Raw genomic sequence first — 22923 nt, forward strand, 5'->3', positions numbered from 1 at the left:
TCTCGCTACTTTCAAGCACTCTGACTTTGGCTAGCCAGCCAGAATATGAATAAAGGACAAAGGTGCTATTGAGTAACATTCAATAGGTCACCTCTCCCTATCTTCCTGTCCCCACTCCCCAAAAAACTACAAAGCAAATTGGTTAAAACAAACCAGACCCGCCAGACAAATCCCAAATGATGGACTTTAAACTGATGGCCCCCCGCCCCCCGAGGTTCATTCTCTCTGCTCAAAGTTCAGTTGCACACTTGCATCATACCAGAGTGTCCCATCTGACATTGGGTGTCACACGGCTCTGTGTGATAATGCCACTGTGCTGCGCTCAAGGAGCATAGAGATGGGTAGAAGTTTGTAAATCTGTTCTCCCTCATCTGGGACCTCTAGCTTTCTGAGTCCATGGCCTCATGTTCCTTCCCTCTGCCTTCTAAATCCATTAAAATCCTTCCGTTCAGAAGTTCCTTAAGGCCCTAACAAGGGTACCCAGTAGACTTTGCTTCCTTTTGGCCAGGCTTCAGTACCGTTTACAAGGTTTGCATATTCTGAGGCACCGAGACCTATAATGCAGAGAACTGAACGTTGTAATGTAGCCAAACGTGCTGCACTCCAGTGGATACAAGGGAGGGGCATCTGAGGATATTTATTCAGAGAGATCCTCTTTGGTTCATGTGACAGCTTAAGCTGTATGGAAACGCAGATGGGTTTGGAGACCAGCTTGTGTCTGGATTGCCTGGACAATCCACAGCTGGCCTGGCTTGGGAGCCTGAGTCTACTTTTGAATTCTAATCTCTCAGTTATTAGCGTGAGGATCTGCCAACTGTTCTTTTTTTTTTTTTTTTAATTCTACAATTACAAAGAAAGCTTATGAGTGTTTTTAGTGTTAAACCTCAGAAGCATGAATGAAATTCCAGTTCCTGCTGCTTTTTTAGCCTTGCAGAACTGAACCTGTACAGTAAAGCAGGGAAAACGCACTGTGCTAAGAATGGAGGCAGTTACAAGAGCAACTAGATAAGAGTGTGGCACACCTTGTTCAGTGGTATTCATTACAAATCAGTCCATCATCTGAAAGCATAATGCAATCTACTGTAACTAGACAACATCAGTACAGCCTCAACCTGATACGGATCCCACTTTACAGAACAGTGCAGGAGCTGGGAGGAGTGAGGAAAATATTACGGGCTAGAAGCCAACTCCATGTTGTAGTTCTTCACCTTCCACTTGTTAAAAAGAGCAGATTTCTAGTGTGCTAACAAGCAGGACTTCAGAGTTGTAGTATTCTCTTCCCTTGTTCAGGTGGTCATAAAAAACTAAATAGTGGGTTCAGTTCCACCCAGAGTCTGCAATTAAAATTTCACCATCCCAGAAACATGTGGGTAAGTTTCACATAAATTTAGAAGACTGAAAATGGAAAGGGGACCACTAGACTTATTACCTACAAATTCAATGCCTTTTCTTTATATAAATATTTTATTTTATACCATAAAAAGGGTCCCCCTGAAGGTCTGAGTCTCATTTAGATAATACTCTGATAAAATCTCATCAGGATGTGCCTTAAGGTCAATAGATCTATAGAAATAGAAGTCTCCCTAATAAATGCTGCAGATTTGACAGATAAATATCTTTAACTGAATTTTTACCTAAATCAAAAGACCACTCCAAACACACCAACTGCCTAGTTAGCAAAGGCATTTGCTTCATGAAGTCAAATGTTGCTAATTTCTGAAAGATTTAACAAACAGACTTGGCATTTGGAAGTATCTAAGTGTCCAATCAAGTTAAAGAATATTACAAAATATTAGAATTGGGGGGGAGCTGCTTAAGTACATAAATATTGTTCCTTTAAATTACAAAAAATTAACCTCCTTAAAAAGAGAGTTTTAAAACTGATCCAGACAACAGCAATGCCCTGTGAAATCTAGCAGTATAAAGGATATCTCTAAAAGCAGGAGAGGGTCATGTGCTGCAACATCTCAGCAGTAAAATCTGCCCACTTTAAGAAATGGAGATGGGGATGATCCAGCTATGGCACCTTCAGGCCACTGGAGCTGTTGGACCACTATCAAACTCTGCATATGTTTGGTAGCATAAAGAACTAAAACAATTCTCTTTACTGCTCAGAAAATGTTCAGAAGTCAATCATTCTTCATTTTCTGCATTTCAGTATTGAGCAGTTATTTCTTGTGCCCCCAGGTTTGTTTATAGTTTTATTACAGAACTGCAGTACCTGAAGCTTTCAGCAGATGGCAGGAACACCTCAATGCCAACTTATTCAATGGCTCTGATAATTTCAAGTCCCCTTGATATATTCGACGTCAAACCCAAATGCTACAATTAAATTTTTGACATTATGTAAAGGAAGTGTCAAAGGAAGATATTAAGAGACTGTAAAGAGAAGGCTGCTCCCTGGGGGAAGATAAGCAGCCTGCCATTACAGATCTGCTCTGAAGATTTACCACAACAATAAAATGAGAAAGAAAAAGAAGGTTCTGTATCTTTTACACTTTGGGTTTCGCATCAGGCACTTAAATGGTTGGAGAGACATGCCATTCTGAGCCAAACAAGTGAGAGAAGGGTTAGAATCATCTTTAAACTAAGCCTAATAATGAAATTTCAGCAGCAAAGTGGAGGCATGGAGTGAGCCTCTCCCCATCCATCTGTGCTGAGACTTATTTATTTCTAAAATGCCCAAGAAGACAGCAGCAGTAACTGTTCTGTAGTGTCCATTTTTCCTTATGTGTTGTGTTGCTGATAGGAGGCTTTTCTGTGTCTTGAACTGAGAAGGCACTAAGATACCCTGTGCCTAATTCCCTGGATCCAACAGGTCCATGCTTGAACCAAACATTGCCACCAGCTGCTCCTCATAATGTGTTATATTCCTCTTCATAATGTCCATGCAGGGGCCAAGCAGCCTCTCGAATGCTTGCACATCCATGACTACACAGAAACAAATAGAAGAGTGAAAACAAATAAAGAGCCGTCCTCCAAAATAAAGCAATAACCTAATCCCAATTACTTTCTAAAACTCATGTAACTTGAGTCCAGCCAATATGGTTTTAATGTTTCAGTGGAAGCCACTCCCACTGAAGTCAAACTTCTAGTTTTACAAAGCTATCATGCTGATCCAGGAGACTAAAAAATAAATGTCTGATCCTGGGATAAATCTGGAGGTCAAATGCAAAAATACACAGCTGCAATACAAGCAATACTGAAAAATCTCAAAGTCATGTGTAACAAACATCTTTAAAGGGAAGGAAATCAAGCTGAATGGAGGTTGTGCTTTTATGCTACCATGCTGCAGATACACACTCGACTCTATTTATGACTTCGCCTTTCTGGAATGGTGCAGGCCAGGCACATAAAGGAAGTAACACACTTAATCTCCACTGGGCACTTCTGCCATCCCCAGTCAAAACAGAGATGGTACAAAGAAAGGCAAGATGAAGGCAACAATGGTTCCCAGACTGAAGTGCTGAAGGTCTCTTGCAGGCCAAAACTCCTTTCCTTAACTGAAGAACAAGCAATCCAGATTGGATACCAGTTAGAATCTACATGGTTGTACAACTTAATGGAATAGCATAGACAACATGAAGCGATTGGGCATTGCTTGAAGGCACCTACTGCAGAGAGAGACCTAGCAGCACAAAGTACCCTTACCTAAACACTTGACATCCCCAACAGCATAGGCAGAGGCTGCTCTGGGTTTGTTGGTAACAAGTGCAAGCTCTCCAAAATACTGTCCTTTGTGACACCGGGCAATCTCCACTTCCTGGTTAGCATCCTTACTTGTCATAGTCTGTGCCAGAAACAGAACAGTATGTGAAGTGAATATTTTAATTACTACACAGTGCTATGCATACAGCTCTCCCTGAACAGAAGATCACAGCTGGCAGAGAAATGCTTCAGTAATGGCTCAGTATCCTGTGCACAGGGTCCCCAGAATATTCCCTAACAAAGATTTAAAGTATAACATACACAAGGCTCTGCCTTGTAAAGTTTGCCTCAAACTGGGAGAACTATTCGTTTGAAAGCAAGTCTCCAGTTAAAAGAAGTCACAGGAAGGGCAAAGGGTTAAAAGATGCTGTACTTTGAGTATCTGTTGACTGTTGCCTACTACAGTCCCCCCAGGGAAGACTGTATCCATGTTTGAAGTTTGGAAGGGAACATCATGGCAATTTGCGCATGTGCGGATGGAAGCAAAGCATGTTTCTCAAACAGACATGCGTCATCTTCAGAATCGTTTTTTGAAATAGCTTGAAGCCACTTTAGGGAGATGTACAGCCTGCCTTGCCCAACTGGAAACAATAACTATCAAATCTTAACATAATCTGAGAGTTAGTCTGTTGTACAGCACAGCACTTTTATTAAGAACGTAGATCAGGCCGAAAATCCATCTAGCCCACTGTCCTGTCTAACCCTATCCAGTACCACATGCTTCAGAGGAAGGTGTAAGAAACCTCCATGAATCAGTTTTAAACTAATGTGTCTTCAATTTCAGTCAATGTCCCCTTGATCTCCTATTATGAGAGGGTATTTTTCTTTTTAGCCTTCCCTGCCCCCCCAGATGTATATTGAGCAGGGTTGTCTACAATGATGCCCAGGACTTTTTTTAAATTTAGAACACAGCAATAGCATGAAATGGTTAAAATATTTTCCTTTCAGTGTTAACTATGCATGTGTCAACACTGAATGTAACTTGCTATCGTGCTGCCCATTCACTTTGTTAGGTCCCTCTGCAACTTTTCACTCTTCTGTAGTCTTTATTCACCTACATTAGTGTGTCATCGGCTGGTTTTGCCAACTCGCTGTTCACTCCTTTTCCCAGCACATTGATAAATATATTAACCACCACTGACTCTATTATGGAACCATGCTACACCTCCTCTCCATTAACCTTTGGCTATAGTGAAAATTGACCATTTATCTCTTTTTGTTTCCTGTCACTTAGTTTCTAAACCACAATAGCTCTTGACTTCTCACCCCATAACTGTATTTGAACTCACCTTGCTTTTAATCAAGATTTTTACTTCACCAGACTCTACAATGTAAAAGCTGTCTGCTTTATCACCCTATAAAGAGAAAAGGTAAGAATAAATTAGCCATCCTATTTTAAGATGCAGAAATTATATTCCAATGTTCACACTATACAGGGCTTAGTGTTAAATTGTGCACAAGTTGAAAATTTGCTGCAGTGAGTAATACAGGAAGTGGCCTAAATTGGGCTAAAGCAGTAGCTGAAAATGGGGACGAGGAGTCTGAGGAGAGTTTACCTGCTGACATCCAAAAGGCTAACAATGCCAATATCAACAAGGAAGGTCTTAAAAATGCTGGTGAAATACATGGGGAAAAATTGACAGGAAGTTGACCGGGTACAAAAACAAAGCAACAAAGTGATAACTAGAGGAGTCAAAAGAAATAAGAAAGGGTTCTAGAAGTACGTTCAGTAAAAGAGAAAGGTAAGGAATATACAGAATCTCTGTAACATCAAAAAGGAGAGCAAGTATGAGAAAATATCAAAAGAGCCAACACTGCAATGAGTTGCTTCTGCTCAACTTGTAGTAAAAACCTTGTGCAGGAAGCAGGCCAATTATTTGAGATAGCAAATGGAGAGGCCAACAGCAAAAGGGCAAACAAAGACGGGGGAAAAAATCTGGCAAAACTACTGCAGATCCTGATGAAACGCATCATATAGTTTTTAACAAAACTAACCAAGGAAGGCCTGGAACCTCTGAAAACAAGTTTCAGTGAGTCATTGGAGAGACACTAGCAGTCTGGAAAATACCAAACATGGTAGCAACTATTCCTTTAAGACCAATAGGAGGGAAGAACCAGAAAATTACCAGCTAATTAACCCGACACATTCTGGGCAAAACAGCTGAGACTAATAAGAGTCTAATACATCAACTTCTGTGGGAAAGGTGTCTAAAAACTCATAAAAGATATTGTATTGCTAAAACTAAGCTATGCCAACAAATCAAATGGCCTTCTATAGGATTAATGGTATATCTGACAATGAGTGGATGGAGTATATTGGGATGTCAATAAGCCATTCAATATAGAGCCAAAAATATAATATTAAAGAAACAAACTTACTCATTCAAGGGAAAAAAAAGACAAATTGGTGGACAGCTACCTGAAGAGCAACCAAGTCCAAGAAAGATATTATAGGGTGGCTTCAGGTAATCAACTAAATATGACCTTGAAGTGCAAAATGGCTGGGGAAAAATGGGTGTGTAGCAACAAATGCACCAGAACGACCACCCTTGGAAATACTGTGTGTTCCCCTTAGGACTAACAGGGTGACCCCCATTACCTGTCTAGCTTTACTGTGATCCCATATATGCGCAAGTACAGAGACAAGTGTTTTGTAGACAGGGCAGAAGCTTCGCCTACCAAGAACAGTGACCAGCACTTCCCATTATAAGACTGAATTTTCAGTTGCTTATAACTTTGCAAAAGTAACCATTTGGGCTGAAATTTTCCATGCGAGGCCTCTGCTGCAGGAGGGTTTTTTGGGAAAATTCCAGCCAAAATGGTTCAGCTGTATCCAAGAATTAGCCTAGGGAAAAATATGTTTTGCCCATGTTAAAAAAATTCAGGCAATCTTTTCTTTGAGAAGCTCTAGCACTTCAGTGCTTTGGAGCAGGAAGTTGAAATTTGTTAGGGGACTGCCCCCTGTGTGTCAAGGATGTGCCTTTTGCCTTCCCCATGAAAATCTGCACACTTTTTTTCTTAATAACCCAAATAAGAGTAATTCATTTTATTGTACTTCCTGTATAACTTTCGAAAAAAGGCTTTTAAAAATATTCACAAGCAAGAAGTAAAGAAGAAGAAAAATGGATAATGGAACAAAAACCTAGAGGGACTAGGTACCAACCCATCCCTGAAAATAATAAAAAAAACCCTTAAATGAGATGTTAGTAGGAATAATGGCGTGAACAAGGTCAAACTGGACAACCAAACCGATATCTATGATTCTATGTAATATAAAAAAGAGGGGGGAATTCAAAGTCCAAATACCTGAGAAATGATGCGCTCCCCATCTCGATACACCTTCTCCCCTATTACATCAACTATCTTCATTCGCTCTGAAACCTGGAACAGAGAGAAAATTTCCATTCAGCCTACAACTGCCCCTGAGGTTCATAACTCTCTCCATTTGCTATAAAATAACAGGCATGTATAGTTAAATAAATTTAAGACGTGCCTTTGGGTACTGAAAAACATGCATGCCACAGTGGAAGTTTTTGCTACATTCCATCACAGCTTTCAAGAACAGAATACAATATAGGTAAAGTAAATTCCAATGTCCAATCTAAGCTTCTTTCAATCCTTGTTTTAATTTCCTATTCTTAAGAAGATTTTTAAGTTTGCATAAAATTGGTTCAGATGTCTAACTATTGAAAATTTTTTACTAATTTCCCTATGTTTCCATTGAAATGAGTACACACACACACACACACAGTGGGAGCCGCGATCGGCCAGACCTGCGGACGCGGCAGGTAAACAAACCAGCCCGGCCTGCCAGGGGCTTTCCCTACACAAGTGGCGTCCCAAGTTTGGGAAACACTGCTATAGGGAAACATCTCCTCTGGTTAATATCTAGCCAGCACATCTAGTTGCAGTTCAAAGTGTTGCCATATGATGGATTTGAGTTTGTAATTAACTCCCAGGACATCAGCTATGTCACCTTCTAGCTAAGTGATCAGAAGAAATAAGACGGTTACTTACCTTCTGTAACTGTTGTTCTTCGAGATGTGTTGTTCACGTCCATTCCACATTAGGTGTACGCGCGCCGCGTGCACGAACGTCGGAAACTTTTCCCCTCAGCGGCTCCCGTCGGGCCCGCAGGGTCTCCCTTCCCGCCAGAGCGGCGCCCCGCCCTAGCGTATATATACCCCTGCTGGCCCGACCCTCCCTCAGTTCCTTCTTGCCGGTGACTCCGACAGAGGGGAAGGAGGGTGGGAAGTGGAATGGACGTGAACAACACATCTCGAAGAACAACAGTTACAGAAGGTAAGTAACCGTCTTTTCCTCTTCGAGTGCTTGTTCACGTCCATTCCACATTAGGTGACTCACAAGCTTACCATTGGAGGAGGGTAGGAGTCAAGGAATAACAGATTGAAGCACCGCCCTGCCGACCATCGCGTCATCTCTGGTCTGATGGTGGATCGCGTAGTGGGCCGTGAAGGTATGAACCGACGACCAGGTGGCTGCCTTGCAGATCTCCTGAAGCGGGACCTGCGCCAAGAAGGCCGTCGAGGACGCTTGGGCCCTAGTAGAGTGAGCCCGGATCGGAGGTGCAGGCACGTTGGCGAGCTCGTAGCACGTGCGTATGCAAAGCACGATCCACGCCGACAGGCGTTGCGTTGAAATAGGCTGGCCCTTCATTCGTTCCGCAATGGCCACGAATAGCTGAGTTGATTTGCGGAAAGGTCTGGTACGGTCCAGATAAAAAGCCAGCGCCCGCCGCACATCGAGGGTATGCAGGCTACGATGGCGCGGGTCCGTATGGGGCTTGGGGAAGAACACCGGCAAACAGATGTCCTGCCCCATGTGAAAACTCGTGACCACCTTAGGAAGGAACTTAGGGTGAGGCCTGAGTTGCACCTTATCCTTGTAAAAAACAGTATACGGAGGTTCCGAGGTGAGGGCCCTCAGCTCCGACACCCTCCTAGCCGAGGTGACAGCCACGAGGAACGCGACCTTCCATGAAAGGTGCATGAGGGAACAAGAGGCCAGGGGTTCAAAGGGGGGCCCCATGAGTTTAGTGAGGACCAGGTTGAGGTCCCACGGGGGTATAGGTGGGCGAGTGTAGGGGAACATCCTATCCAGCCCCTTGATGAATCGGACCACCGTAGGGTTGGAGAACACGGACAGCCCCAATTCCCCCGGGTGAAATGCCGATATGGCGGCTAGATACACCTTAATAGAAGCGGGGGCCAGGCCCTGGCGCCTAAGGCTCAACACGTAATCCAGGATCATCGGTATCGAGGCCCGCAAGGGCTGGGCGCGCTGAGACTCACACCAGAGGGCGAAGCGCTTCCACTTGGCCAGGTAGGTTGCCCTCGTGGAGGGTTTCCTACTACCCAGGAGGATTTGCTGGACCTCCTGGGAGCATCTGTGCTCCGCCTCATTTAGCCAGAGAGCAGCCATGCCGTCAGATGCAGCGATGGCAGGTTCGGGTGGAGTAGGCGACCTTGATCCTGTGTTATGAGGTCGTGATGGAGGGGGAGGGTTATTGGAGAGGCCACAGACAGCTCCAAGAGAGTTGTGAACCAGTGTTGACGAGGCCACGCCGGGGCGATGAGAATGACCTTCGCCCTGTCCCTGCGGGTCTTTAGAAGGACCCTGTGGATGAGTGGGAACGGGGGGAAGGCGTATCGCAGGCCCCCTCCCCACGGGATTGTAAAGGCGTCCGCCAGAGAACCCGGACTGCGGTTCTGGAAGGAACAAAACTGTGGGCACTGGCTGTTGTCCATGGTGGCAAACAGATCCACCTGGGGAAACCCCCACCTCAGGAAGACTGACCGGAGGATGTCCCGCCTCAGCCGCCACTCGTGCGTGAGATAGGACCGGCTGAGGCGGTCCGCCAATCCGTTCTGGACCCCGGGGAGATATGCAGCCCGGAGGTGTACTGAATGGGCTATACAGAAGTCCCAGAGGAGGAGTGCCTCGCGACAGAGGGGAGAGGACCGGGACCCTCTTATGGTGGCGTGAAAGGTCTGGCAGGCGAGGCGAACCGCCCTCAGCTCCTTCAGGTTGATGTGAAGCGACTGTTCCTCCCTGGACCACAAGCCCTGAGTGCGTAGGTCCCCTAAGTGCGTCTGTCACCAACGTCAGAACTGGTTGCGGGGCAGCGAACGGGACCCCCGCGCAGACCTGCTGTTGGTCGAGCCACCAACAGAGGGCGTCCGAGACCCGAGCCGGAACCGTGACAACCATGTCCAATGGGTCGCTGTTGGGGCGATATACCTAGGCCAACCACAGCTGCAGAGGTCGGAGCCGGAGGCGGGCGTGTCCAACCACGTGGGTGCATGCCGCCATGTGCCCCAAGAGCTGTAAGCAACGTCTGGCCGTGGTCGTGGGGAATCTCTGAATGGAGGTCACGGCCTCCTGGATCGCCCGGAAACGAGATACGGGAAGGCTCGCCCTCGCTGCCACTGAGTCCAGGACTGCCCCTATGAATTCCAGTCTCTGTGTGGGGACTAGTGAGGACTTGGGCACATTGACCAACAGGCCGAGATCGCGGAACACTTGTAGCGCCAATGTCACGTGGGCGTGAACCTCTGCCTCTGACCGGCCCGCCAGGAGCCAATCGTCCAGGTATGGGTAGACGCGCATCCGTCGCTTCCGAAGAAAGGCCGCCACCACGGACATGCATTTCGTGAAGACACGTGGGGCCGTTGCCAGGCCGAAGGGCAAGACCGCAAACTGAAAATGGCGCTGCTGGATAGTGAAGCGCAGGAACCTCCGGTGGGCCGGGCGGATAGCGATGTGAAAGTACGCGTCTTTCATATCGAGGGCAGCGTACCAATCCCCCGGATCCAGGGAAGGAATGATGGTACCGAGGGAGACCATACGGAAACGTGGTTTTTGCAAGTACTTGTTCAGCTTGCGAAGGTCCAGGATAGGACAGAGGCCCCCTTTCGCCTTGGGAATGAGGAGGTATCTGGAATAGAACCCTTTTCCTCTGAGGTCTGGAGGAACCTCTTCCACCGCCCCTACAGCGAGGAGGGTCCGTACCTCCTGCATAAGGAGTTGCTCGTGAGAGGGGTCCCTGAAGAGGGACGGGGGGGGGGTGTGGGAAGGGGGGGGCGAGGAAAACTGGAGGGCATATCCTGACTCTACCGTGCGGCGGATCCATTGATCCGATGTTATATGGGACCAGGCACGGGAAAAACGGGATAGGCGGTCCCTGAAACACAGGGGAGGATCCGGGGAAGAGATCGGTACGCTGTCCTCGATCGCATCTTCAAAATCCTTGTTTATTGCCCGGCTGCGGCTTGCCGTTGTTATTGCCCTGGCCTTGACCGTGGTTAGGCGTATTGTTGCGCCTACGCCTATTGTCTCTGCCCCATCTACGGTAAGGCTCGTGTCGAGGGCGAGGCTGGTATTGCCTCTGTGGAGGCAGTGGCTTAAAGGGTTTCCTCTGCGTCACGGGGGTATGCATCCCCAATGACTTGAGGGTAGCCCGCGAATCTTTGAGGCCATGGAGCCTGGCGTCAGTCTGCTCCGAAAACAACCCTGTCCCTTCAAACGGAAGGTCCTGGAGGGTGTTTTGCACCTCTGGAGGAAGACCAGACGCTTGCAACCACGCTGAACGTCTCATCACCACTCCGGACGCGATAGTCCTGGCAGCCGCATCGGCCGAGTCGAGCGAGGCCTGTAAAGAAGTCTTGGCCACCGCCTTTCCCTCGTCCACAATGGCCGCAAACTCGGGCTGCGACCCCTGAGGCAGGGCCTCCTTGAACTTGGACACCGACGCCCAGGAGTTAAAGTTATGTCTGTTGAGGATCGCCTGCTGGTTCGCGATCCGCAACTGGAGGCCTCCCGACGAGTAGACCTTCCTGCCGAAGAGGTCTAATCGTTTCGCCTCCTTGGCCTTGGGGGCCGGGGCCTGCTGGCCATGCCGCTCCTTTTCGTTGACCGCCGAAACTACCAGCGAACATGGGGCCGGATGGGAGAAGAGGAAGTCAAACCCCCTGGATGGGACGAAGTACTTCCTCTCGACGCCCCGTGCGGTCGGTGCAGAGGAGGCCGGCGTCTGCCACACAGTCTTATAGTTTGACTGTACGGTCTGTATCAATGGAAGAGCAATCCTGGAGGGACCCTCCGGGCTGAGAATGTCTACCATGGGGTCCTCCTGCTCGACCGTCTCCTCCGCCTGCAACCCCAAGTTGAGGGCCACCCGGCGGAGCAAGTCCTGGTGTGCCCGGTGGTCAATTGGGGGAGGGCCGGACACTGTTGTGCCCGCCACGGCTTCATCTGGTGAGGAGGAGGAGGTCATGGCTTTTTGAGCGTCCTCATCCTCCTGTAAGCCCTCCTCAGCGGGCTGACCCTCCGGGGTGCGTCCCCTGCCCTGGGCCACGGACGGTGCCTGGCTCGGTGCCGAGTCCGTCCTCTCGGCCTCAGGCGGTCTGGAGACCGTAGCCTCCGCACGGGAGGTGGGACGGTACCGTGGGGAGCGGGACCGGTCCCCCGAAGGGCCCGACCTCGAAGTTCTGGATGGCGGGCCTTGCTGGTGATAGGCCCACGGGGTCCAGAACGGCCACTGTCCCGGATGGCTCCAGTGCGGTTGCCAAGAGGTCTCGTGCCGTGTAGCGGAATGCGCTCTGCGATCGTACCTCGACCGCCCCGAGCTCACTTCCGACGCAAGCGACGGCGACCTGGAGGGCCACGGCGGTGCCGTGGAGCGGTGCCGATCCGGTGTCGGGGAGCGGTGCCGTCGGGACTGGGACCGTGAGTAGCGCCGTAACGATCTGGATCTGGAACGGTACCGTTGACCGCGGGACCGGGAACGGCTGCGGGAGGACGGTCTTGGGGTCCTCGCCGTCGAAGCGCCCCGGTGCCTGCTCGGGCTGGGTTGCTGGGACGGTGCCTCGCTCACGCCGGGGCCCTTCTGCGTGGAGGCCCGTTGCGCGGCGGGAAGCCGGGAGTCCACCGAGGCGGAGCTCGACCGGGACCGGCGCCGGGAGCGGTGCCGAGATGGCGACCGCGACGGGCGCATCATCGCCGGCTTGCCCTTGGAAGGCAGCCTCGGCGGAATGTCTTTGGCGCGGAGTGTGCTGACGGAGGACAATTCAATGAGGTCCTTCGCCGCCTCAAATGTGTCCGGGGTGGAGGGCTGTTCCAACAGTTCCTCCAGCCCCTCCTCCTCACTCGACGCGCTTGTCCCGGGGCTCGACGGGCCTTTCGGCGCCGGAGCCACTGGTACCGGGACCTGTGCCGGGGCCGGCACGGCCTTGGGCGCGCTAGCGGTCTTCGTAGGTGCCGCCTTCTTGTGCGGGGAGCGACCCCGGGCCTTAGGCTGGCTCTTGGGCTTGGCAGGCGAAGCAGATCGGTGCCGGGCGTGATCGCGCCGAGGCGGCACCGCAGGTTTAGCCTGCACCGCTTGCGTTGGGTCGCGGACCGATGCCGGGGCACTTCGCACCGACGCCGACGGTGCCGTGGGAGCGGAGGGCTGTAACGCCATCTCCATGAGGAGCTGTTTCAGGCGAAAGTCTCTCTCTTTTTGAGTCCTGGGCTTGAAAGCCTTACAAATCTTACAGCGCTCCTTCTGGTGAGCTTCCCCCAAGCAACAGAGACACGACTCGTGCGGGTCGCTCACTGGCATGGGCCTGCGGCACGTGGCACAAGCCTTGAAGCCTTGGGCGTGCGGCATGCCCCGCCGCCCAGGGCCGGTGCCGGGGTTGACCAAACCCCTATCACCAAGAGTTTGGTTGGTCTTTGTAACAACTAAACTACTTAACTCTAACACTTACTATAACAAAGAACTGATAACTACTGCTAATGACTATGCTAAGGGACACTCTCGAGTTGAGAGAAGAGCTGTTCCAACGTCGCCACGGGCGGTAAGAAGGAACTGAGGGAGGGTCGGGCCAGCAGGGGTATATATACGCTAGGGCGGGGCGCCGCTCTGGCGGGAAGGGAGACCCTGCGGGCCCGACGGGAGCCGCTGAGGGAAAAAGTTTCCGACGTTCGTGCACGCGGCGCGCGTACACCTAATGTGGAATGGACGTGAACAAGCACTCGAAGAAGAACCCATGGTTCTAGATTCTTTGACATCTCAGTCTCTGAACTTTGAAATGTCTTTATGATGGTGCAGGTCTTGTCTATTAACTGAGGTTTTGCCTCAGGAAGATTCTAGTGGGATCTATGAAGAAGTGTTCTTGGGATGAAAATCTAAGCTATATGTAATTTTAATTGCTGTAAGCGTGCCCAGAAACTAGGTGATGGCCCTTTTTTACAAATGTAAATACTACATCCCAGACACAACCCTCACATTTAGGATAGATCAACTTGACATTGGATATTTTCTAGGGGAAAAACGGTGGGAGAGTTAACCACTGCAGAAAGAAGTTTATGACCTGTGAAGATACAATTTGCAGTTTTTACAGTCAAACTAACTATGGATCCGATCATTCTGGTGGGGTAGAAGCAGAAGGTATGGGAAGGATGATAGAGAGTTGATGGCACTCCTAAGCAATTAGGACCTGAAACCATGTGAAGCTTTTCCTATTCTTGTGTACTACATCAAACAGACTGCTTTCTATGCTCTTTGAGATCAGCATGCCATACAATTTACACTGAGTGTCTGGGAGTTATTGCTTTTTCTAGTGTCATAGATAGAGAACCAAATTCAGCAGTGGAGTAAATGGAGATTGACTCTATTGACTTTAGTGGCGTTTACTCATTTATTCCAGAGCTGAATTTGACCCTATGTACTTATGACTAAGTTGCAAGGGGAAAAAGTGAAATGTGTTCACTTGGCTGCAGTTTAAAGGCCGGTTGTTTTAATGATGGTAAATTAGAAATTAAAAATTAGAAAGCAGTTGTATGAAATACATATGCCTGAGTCTTCATGTACAGGGAAGAGACAATAGTTTAAAGAGATTAATTTTACATTAAAGCTCACATTTCTTCTTGTCCACTTACCCTCTCAAGAGAGAATTGATGGGTCAAGAGTGGCGGCAAAAACAGTTCAGAAAGTTATAATTCTACACCAAGGATAATACATCAGTAATGGATTTAAATCTTACTCAACTAATCTTGAGCATGAATACCTCAAATGTAATGCAATGAGTTATTTTACATACAATATAAACACAGTTCACCATGCAATAAGCCACCAAAAATGCTAATGAAATTTTTTTCTATTTCCCTAAATATTTATGAGACACTTTAGTGCTCAGGAAGGTCACAGTGATGGAGCTGGTTTAACCCAGGTAACAGAGGGAGCAGGGGCTGTGAACGTTTCCTCCCATAGCTTTGCCAATACACCTCTGTCTTGATCTGTACCACCATGTTTTTTCCACCCCTAGAGCAAAGACTGCCAGTCACATCTAACCATAATACTTTGCTTTTCTCTAGCACCTTCCATCTAAGGATCTGAAAGTGCTTTACAAACATTAATTAAGCCTTAGAGAGCACCCCTGATGGGGAAACTGAGGCAAAGAGACGTTAAGTCACTGTGTAAAGTAACAACACATTAGTACCATAATCTGGAAGAGAACCCTGACCCCTTAACTCCCATTCCTTGCTTTAAACAATGTTGTTTCCCGAATGCATGGTGATTTTGAAGAAGGGTACATATGGTATTTAAGATTAAATCATCAACCTTTCATTCCACTTGTGACTGAAGGAAGGATTTGAACAAAATTTTTGCATAACTGCTGTAAAAGAAATTAAGTTGTTCTACTAAGGTGGTGTTACTGTAACTTCTATTTCAAATTGTGCTCTAGCAAGGATCCAACAAGAATCCTATCTACTTGAAAAGCATCAATAACAGCAGACTCTCTAAAGCGAATGCTAATAAAACAGCTTTACCTCCAGCGATTTAAGAAGGGGCACAGACTCAATAAATAATTCAAATGTCTTCCTCTTCTTCGCATTGTTTTTCAATATAATTCTTCTGAATGTCACTCGATCCTGTAAGAGAAAGGCTAGAAAAGTAGATTATTTCCTTTGGACAAAATGGCAAGTGCTTAAGCGATATGCAGACTGATGCTATCTCTCCACAAAGCAGGAATGCTGCTGTGACGGTACTTCCCACAAGGCTCTATGGAAATATGCTTAGAATGTGTTTTATGCTACATGTGCCATGTCACATATCTCCATAAAGGTTATAATCTACTGCATGTATTAATCCTATTTGCATGCATGTGTCATTTTTGTATTCGACGTTATGAATGTTATGAATGTTGGCTGTGTACTGGCCTGATTTCTAAATAACATTAGTAGAGCATTCGGTCAGTTCCTGGAGAAAGGAATGTTGAAATTAAGTACCTGATCAAGAAACACTTAAAGGACAATGGATCTTGGAATGCTCCAATCCACATAAGAAGTCTACTTGAGGACGGTTCAAGGTAGCATGTAAACAATGGATGCTACCTGTAAAAACTGCGAGTCATGCATGGACATGTGACTTGCCCAGGTAACTCCTAAACTCCATCTTGGAGCTGGACTTTGCATAGGAGTGAGGAGGGGGGTCTCCACCCACAAGAGAAAGTCTCTTTTAAACCCCTGGGAGACCCCTCCATTTTGTCTTCAGCTGGCTAAAGAAGGAGCATCTCCACCCCCCAGGATACTTGGAAGAAACTGGAACAAAGGACAGTGACTGCAAGAGGGATGAGTGATTGCTGGACCCAGGCTAAAAGGAGATTAGTCTGTAAAAGGGAGCATTCTGGAACTGGTGAGGATCTTCTCTGTATTTAGTTTGATTAGACATAGATTTGCGCATTTTATTTTATTTTGCGTGGTGACTTTCTTTGTTCTGTCTGTTACTACTTGGAACCACTTAAATCCTACTTTCTGTATTTAATAAAATCACTTTTTCCTTATTAATTAACTCAGAGTATGTATTAATACCTGGGGGAGCAAACAGCCGTGCATATCTATCAGTGTTATAGAGGGCGAACAATTTATGAGTTTACCCTGTATAAGCTTTATACAGGGTAAAACGGATTTATTTGGGTTTCGACACCATTGGGAGTTGGGCATCTGAGTGTTAAAGACAGGAACACTTCTGTTAGCTGCTTTCAGGTAAACCTGCAGCTTTGGGGCAAGTAATTCAGACCCTGGGGTCTTTGTTGGAGCAGACGGGTGTGTCTGGCTCAGCAAGACAAGGTGCTGGGGGGGTCCTGAGCTGGCAGGGAAAGCAGGGGTAGAAGTAGTCTGGGCACATGAGGTGGCAGCTCCCAGGGGTTTCTGTGATCCAACCCGTCACAGCTGCAAATGCTAGTTTATAAACAGTCTGTTTAAAAAGTCTATTAAAATTGTGCTGTATTAATCAAATAATGGGCGTTGCTGATGGCTGCTGTAAAAAGGACCTACTGTAATAGAAATCAGAAGTTAGGAATTGTTGAAAACTGATAAGGGAAGCAAAGGGACACAAGGAGAACTCTATAGCCAACAGAGATAAGGACAAGAAGGAGACTTTTTAAAATATATTAGGAACAAAAAGAATCCTGACTCTGATATTGGTCCATTGCTAGATGGAAATGGCAGAATTGTCAATAATGCAGAAAAGCGTAAGTATTCAATAAATATTTCTGTTCTGTATTTGGGGGGAAAACGCAGAGGATATAGTCTCATATGGTGACAGCACTCTCCACTCCAGTAGTATCTCTGGAGGATGTTAAACAGAAGCTGCTAGAATTAGACTTTTTAAATCAGCAGGTCCAGATAACTTGCATCCAAGTGTTTTAAAAGAGCTGGCTGACGAGCTTGCTGGACAGTTAATGCTGATTTTCTGTAAGTCCTGGAGCACTGGGGAAGTTCCAGATGACTGGAAGAAAGCTAATGGTGTAACAATTTTTAAAAAGGGTAAATGGGATGACTTGGGTAATTATAGGCCTGTCAGCCTGACATCAATCCCAGGAAAGATAGTGGAGAGGCTGATATGGGACTCAATTAATAAAGTATTAAAGGAGGGTAGTAATTAATGCAAAACAACATGGGTTTATGGAAAATAGATCCTGTCAAACTAACCTGATTTTTTGACGAGATTACAAGTTTGGCAGATAAAGGTAATAATGCTGATGTAACATACTTAGACTTCTGTACAGCGTTTGACTTGATACTGTGCAACATTTTGATTAAAAAACCAGAACGATATTAAAATTAACATGACACACATTAAATGGATTAAAAACTGGATAACAGATAGGTCTCAAAATGTAACTGTAAACAGGAAATTGTCATTAAGCATGTGTTTCCAGTGGGGTCCGGAAGGGACCAGTTCTTGGCTCTATACTATTTAACATTTTTATCAATGACCTGGAATATAAAATCATACCTGATTAATTTTGCAGATGACACAAAAATTGGGGGAGAGGTAAATAATGATGAGGATAATTCAGCACAATCTGGGTTACTTGGTAAACTGGGCACAAGCAAACAATGTGTGTTTTAATGTGGCTAAACATATACATCTAGGAACAAAGGATGTAGGTCACACTTACAGAAGGGGGACTCTATCCTGCGAGGCAGTGACTCTGAAAAAGGTTGGGGGGTCATGGTGGATTCTCATGGTGGAACATGAGCTCCCAAAATGACACTGTGGCCAAAACAGCATAAGCAGTCCTCGGATGCATAAAGAAGGGAATGTCAAATAGGAGTTGAGAGGTTATTTTACCTCTCTTTTTGGCATTAGTGTGACTGGTAATGGAATATCGTGTCCAGTTCTGGTGCCCACAATTCAAGAAGAAAGTTGATAAATTGGACAGGGTTCAGAGAAGAGCCACAAGAATGATTAAAGGATTAGAACACATACCTTATAGTGGTAGACTAAGAACTTGATCTATTTAATTTAACAAAGAGAAGGTTAAGGGGTGACTTGATCAATGTAGCCACTAGGTAGTAGAATTGACCAAATGAGATTAAGCTTGCCCAATATCTGCAGGGGTTGTTCACCTCATATTTTTGTATCAGAAATATTTAGCTTTCTTGAGAACTTCTTCTCAGCAGGCTAAGGGAAGAATAGCACAAAACATGTAGGGACAAAATCAGAAAAGCTAAGGCACAAAATGAGTTCAACCTAGCAAGGGCCATAAAAGACAATAAAAGATGTTTTTAAAATATATTAGGAAAATATGAAGGAATGATTACGTCTTCTACTTGGTAGAGCAGCAAAGCTAATAAATGATCACATCAAGAAAGCTCAGGTGTTTAATACCTATTTTGCTTCACTCTTCACTTAAAAGGTTAATGGTGACCAGGTACTCAACACAATTATATTAACAACAAGGGGAAAGGAACACAAACCAAGATAGGGACAGAACAGGTTAAAGACTATTTACATAAGTTAGATGTATATTTAAGATGGCAGGGCCTGATTAAATTCATCATAGAGTATTTAAGGAACTACTGAAGCAATCTTGGAACCGTTAGGGAGTAGCTTTGAGAACTCATGGAGGGTGGGTGAGGTCCCAGAGGACTAGAGAAAGGAAAACACAGCACCTATCTTTAAGAAGGGGGACAAAGAGAACCCAAGGAGTATAGACCAGTCAGCCTAACTTTGATACCTGGAAAGATACTGGAACAAATAATTAAGCAGTCAATTTGTAAGCACCTAAAGCATAAAAGGGTTATAAGAAATAGCCAACATGAATTTGTCAAAAACAAATCATGCCAAACCAACCTAATTTCCTTCTTGGACAGGGTTACTGGCCTAGCGGGGGACACAGCAGCAATGATATACCTTGATTTTACTAAGTGTTTTGACAAAGTCCTGCATGATAGTCTCATAAGCAAACTCGGGAAATTTGGTCTAGATGAAATTACTATAAGGCGGGTGCACAACTGGTTGAAAACTCATACTCCTGTGAGAGTAGTTATCAATGGCTTACTGTTGAAGAGAGAAGGCATACCTTGTGGAGTCCCACCGGGGTCTGATACGAGTTTCATTAATGACTTGGATAATGGAGTGGAGAGTATGCTTATAACATTTGAAGATGACATCAAACTGGGAGGATATGCAAGCACTTTGGAGAACAGGGTTAGAATTCAAAAAAATCTTGAAAATTAGAGAATTGGTCTGAAATCAACAAGATGAAATTCAGTAAAGACAAGTGCAAAGCACTACACTTAAGAAGAAATAACACAACTTCAAAATGGGGAATAATTGACTAGGTGGTAGTACTGCTGAAGAGGATCTGGGGGTTACAGTGGATCACAAACTGAATGAGTCAACAATGTGATGCAGTTGTGAAAAAGGCTGATCTCATTCTGGGGTATATTAACAGGAATGTCATATATAAATATGGGAGATAGTTATCCCACTCTACTCGGCACTGGTGAGGCCTCAGCTGGAGGAGTAAATACTGTATCCAGTTGTAGGGGCCATGCTGTAGGAAAGATGTGGATAAATTTGAGAGAGCCCAGAAAAGAGCAACAAAAATAATAAAAGGTTTAGAAAACCTGACCTATGAGGAATAGTTAAAAAACTGGATGTGTTTAGTCTGGAGAAAAGACGACGGAGGGGGGACCTGATAATCTTCAAATATGTTAAGAGCTGTTATAAAAAGGACAGTGTTCTTTTGGTCCTTCATGTCCACTGAAGGTCGGACAAGAAGTAATGGGGTTTGTGACCCTACACCCCATATTAGTCAGAGCGATATGCTTATGGTATGAATATGGCACAACTAAGACATGTTTTATGCAAAATGGGTCATGTGAGGTATCTTTGGAAAGGTTATGATTTACTGAATGTGATTATCCAATTTGTATACATGTATCATTTCTGCATCTGAAGTTAAAAATATTGAGTATGTAATAATTACAACGGTGTTTTCACCTGGGGAACGCCCACCAGAGAGTATGCAAACAGCCTGGATGGGCCATTAGGAAGGACAATAGGACTTTGAAGATGCTAATCTCCCTCCTTCCTGAGAAGTTTCCTGGGATGCTGCTTTAACACTCTAGGGTCAGGTGATCATGTCACCTGGTACTGGACATCATTTTGGACTTCTGGTATTTTTCTACTGGAAGGGGGTGGGGGTCAAACTAGGAAACAAAGGATTCCCGCCATATGTAAATCCTATTTAAGGCTGGGGAGTGAGTTCATCTTGGCTCTTCTCCACTGCCTCCCCGCCCAAGAAGGAAGACTGCTGAAAACACCTGAAGAAACAAAGGAACTAAGCTGGGAGCAAGGCCTGAGCCCAGGCGAGTGAAACAAATACCTGGAGATTCAAGCTGCAAGCAGTGCAGTTTACCTTCAAGAAACTCTGCAACCTGCATAAAACAACACTTAGGGTAAGAATTTGCTAATATTAACCAGTTAATTTAGTGTAATAAGCTTAGTTTGCGTGTTTTGTTTTAGTTACTCAGTGATCTGCTTTGTTCTGTTTGCTATCCGTTATAATCACTTAAAATCTACCTTTTGTTAAGAAACTTATTTTTTGTTTATTCTAAAACCCAGTTTGTGCAATTCATAATGGCGGGGGGGGGGGGGGGGGGGGGAGGGAGGAAAGCTGTGCACATCTTCCTCCACATTAAGGGAGGGAGCGAATTTCATGAGCCTACACTGTATAGATCTCTATACAGCACAAGACAATATAATTTTGGGTTTACACTCCAGAAGGTGTCTGCACCTCTGTGCTGGGCAGTTCCCCAAGCTGAGTCTTCCCACACAGAGCTGATTGCAGACTCTGTGCGATTCTACAGCTGGGTGAGTCCCTACCTGTGTGTGTGTGTGTGTGCGCGCGCGCAGCAGGACAGGATGAGGGAGCCCAGGCTGGTGGAATGGGTGGGCTCAATGGGACCCCAATACATCAGGTGGCATCCCGGAAGGGGGTCCAACCCATCACAGGGTTAATTTACAGCAAGGGAGATTTAGGTTAGATATTGGGAAAATCCTTCTAACTATAAGGGTAGTTAAACCCGGAATATGTTGTGGAATCCCCGTCATTGGTGATTTTTTGAACAGGTTAGACAACCCCCTGTCATGAATGGTCTAGGTTTACTTGGTCCTGCCTCTGTGCAGGGGGCTGCGCTTGATGACTTCTCAAGGTAATGAGGGCCTGAGGGCCTAGCTGAGCATTTTAGGCATGCTGGCAGAGCAAGAGCCAGATCTTAGAGAGGTTATGATGGGAACAGTAGTAAGATCTGGGCACAGTTAGAGCAGGGGTTCTCAATCTTTTTCTTTCTGAGCCCCCTTCCCCCTCCCCCCCCCCAACATGCTATAAAAACTCCATGGTTCACCTGTGCCACAATAACTGGTTTTCTGCATATAAAAGCCTGGGCCGGCGTTAGGGGGTAGCAAGCAGGGCAATTGCCTGGGGCCCCCCATGAAGCTACATTGCTCAGGCTTCAGCTTCAGCCCCAGGTGGTGGGGCCTCGGCTTTCTACCCTGGACCCCAGCGAGTCTAATGCTGCCCTGCTTGGTGGCCCCCCTGAAACCTGCTCTCGGCCCCCCAGGGGGCCCCAGACTCCTGGTTGAGAACCACTGGCTTTGAGTATTGGTGTAGACAGATGGCTGAGTCATGGATGACACTCAATCTGTGGCCCTGAGTGACAGAAAGGATGGTGATGTTAGCAGCGATGGAAGACAAGTTCAGTCTTGACCAAAGGAAAGAGCGAATGGGAGCATTGGAGGAGAAGAGCGAGTGAGAAACACCTAATGAAAAGCAAGAGGAAAACAGGGTTTTGGGGGACAAGGGGAAAATGAAGTCACAGCAAATCTTGCTGATCTTTTCTTTGTAATAGCTGGTTACATCTTGTGTGGAGAGGCAGAAGACACAGGAGCAAAGGATGATTTCAGGAAGGCATCAGAGGTTGGGAATGAGTGTGGGAATGTGGGTTTGAGAGTCAGTGAGGGAGGAGAAGGGCTTCTGTTTGACCAGGAAGAAGGCAGAATTGAAAGAGGGGAGTGTGCATGTTATCGAGTCTCTCTCCAGAAGCATTCAGTGGCATAAGAGCAAGATAAATCAGATGTTGGGAGTAAGTACTCTTCACTGCTTTGCAAGAGACCTAGATTTGATTACTGATCTTAGTCTCTGACTCTTGCTGAGATGGGCTTGCAGTGCTGTGGAGTTAGCTAAAGCCTCCTAAGTGGAAGAGAGTGCGAGTCATTCCTGTGGTTTAGTAAGTAGCTGAGAGCAGAGAGCAGGCAAAGGGATCGTGGGAAAATAACCATATTATGGCTAGATAAATCAACTTCATTTCAGCTTAAAGGTAACTGAAATAAAAAGTCATTTTATTCACTTT

General features: G+C 46.3%; 1 protein-coding gene across 1 annotated transcript in view; it reads right to left on the reverse strand.

Annotated features, from left to right (window-relative positions):
* Nucleotides 1-759: 759 nt before the first annotated feature.
* PRKAR2A (protein kinase cAMP-dependent type II regulatory subunit alpha) overlaps nt 760-22923 on the reverse strand; it is a 133880-nt gene continuing 111716 nt past the window's right edge. Inside the window, exons 10-14 of the mRNA XM_065408276.1 lie at nt 15544-15645; nt 7015-7089; nt 4983-5063; nt 3652-3775; nt 760-2931 (exon numbers count right to left, since the gene is read on the reverse strand). Of these exons, the coding sequence (XP_065264348.1) occupies nt 2798-2931; nt 3652-3775; nt 4983-5063; nt 7015-7089; nt 15544-15645 (516 nt within the window). The 3' untranslated portion in view covers nt 760-2797. The remainder of the gene's footprint in view (nt 2932-3651; nt 3776-4982; nt 5064-7014; nt 7090-15543; nt 15646-22923) is intronic.

This window comes from Emys orbicularis, chromosome 7, assembly GCF_028017835.1.
Source record: "Emys orbicularis isolate rEmyOrb1 chromosome 7, rEmyOrb1.hap1, whole genome shotgun sequence".
NCBI lineage: Eukaryota > Metazoa > Chordata > Testudines > Emydidae > Emys > Emys orbicularis.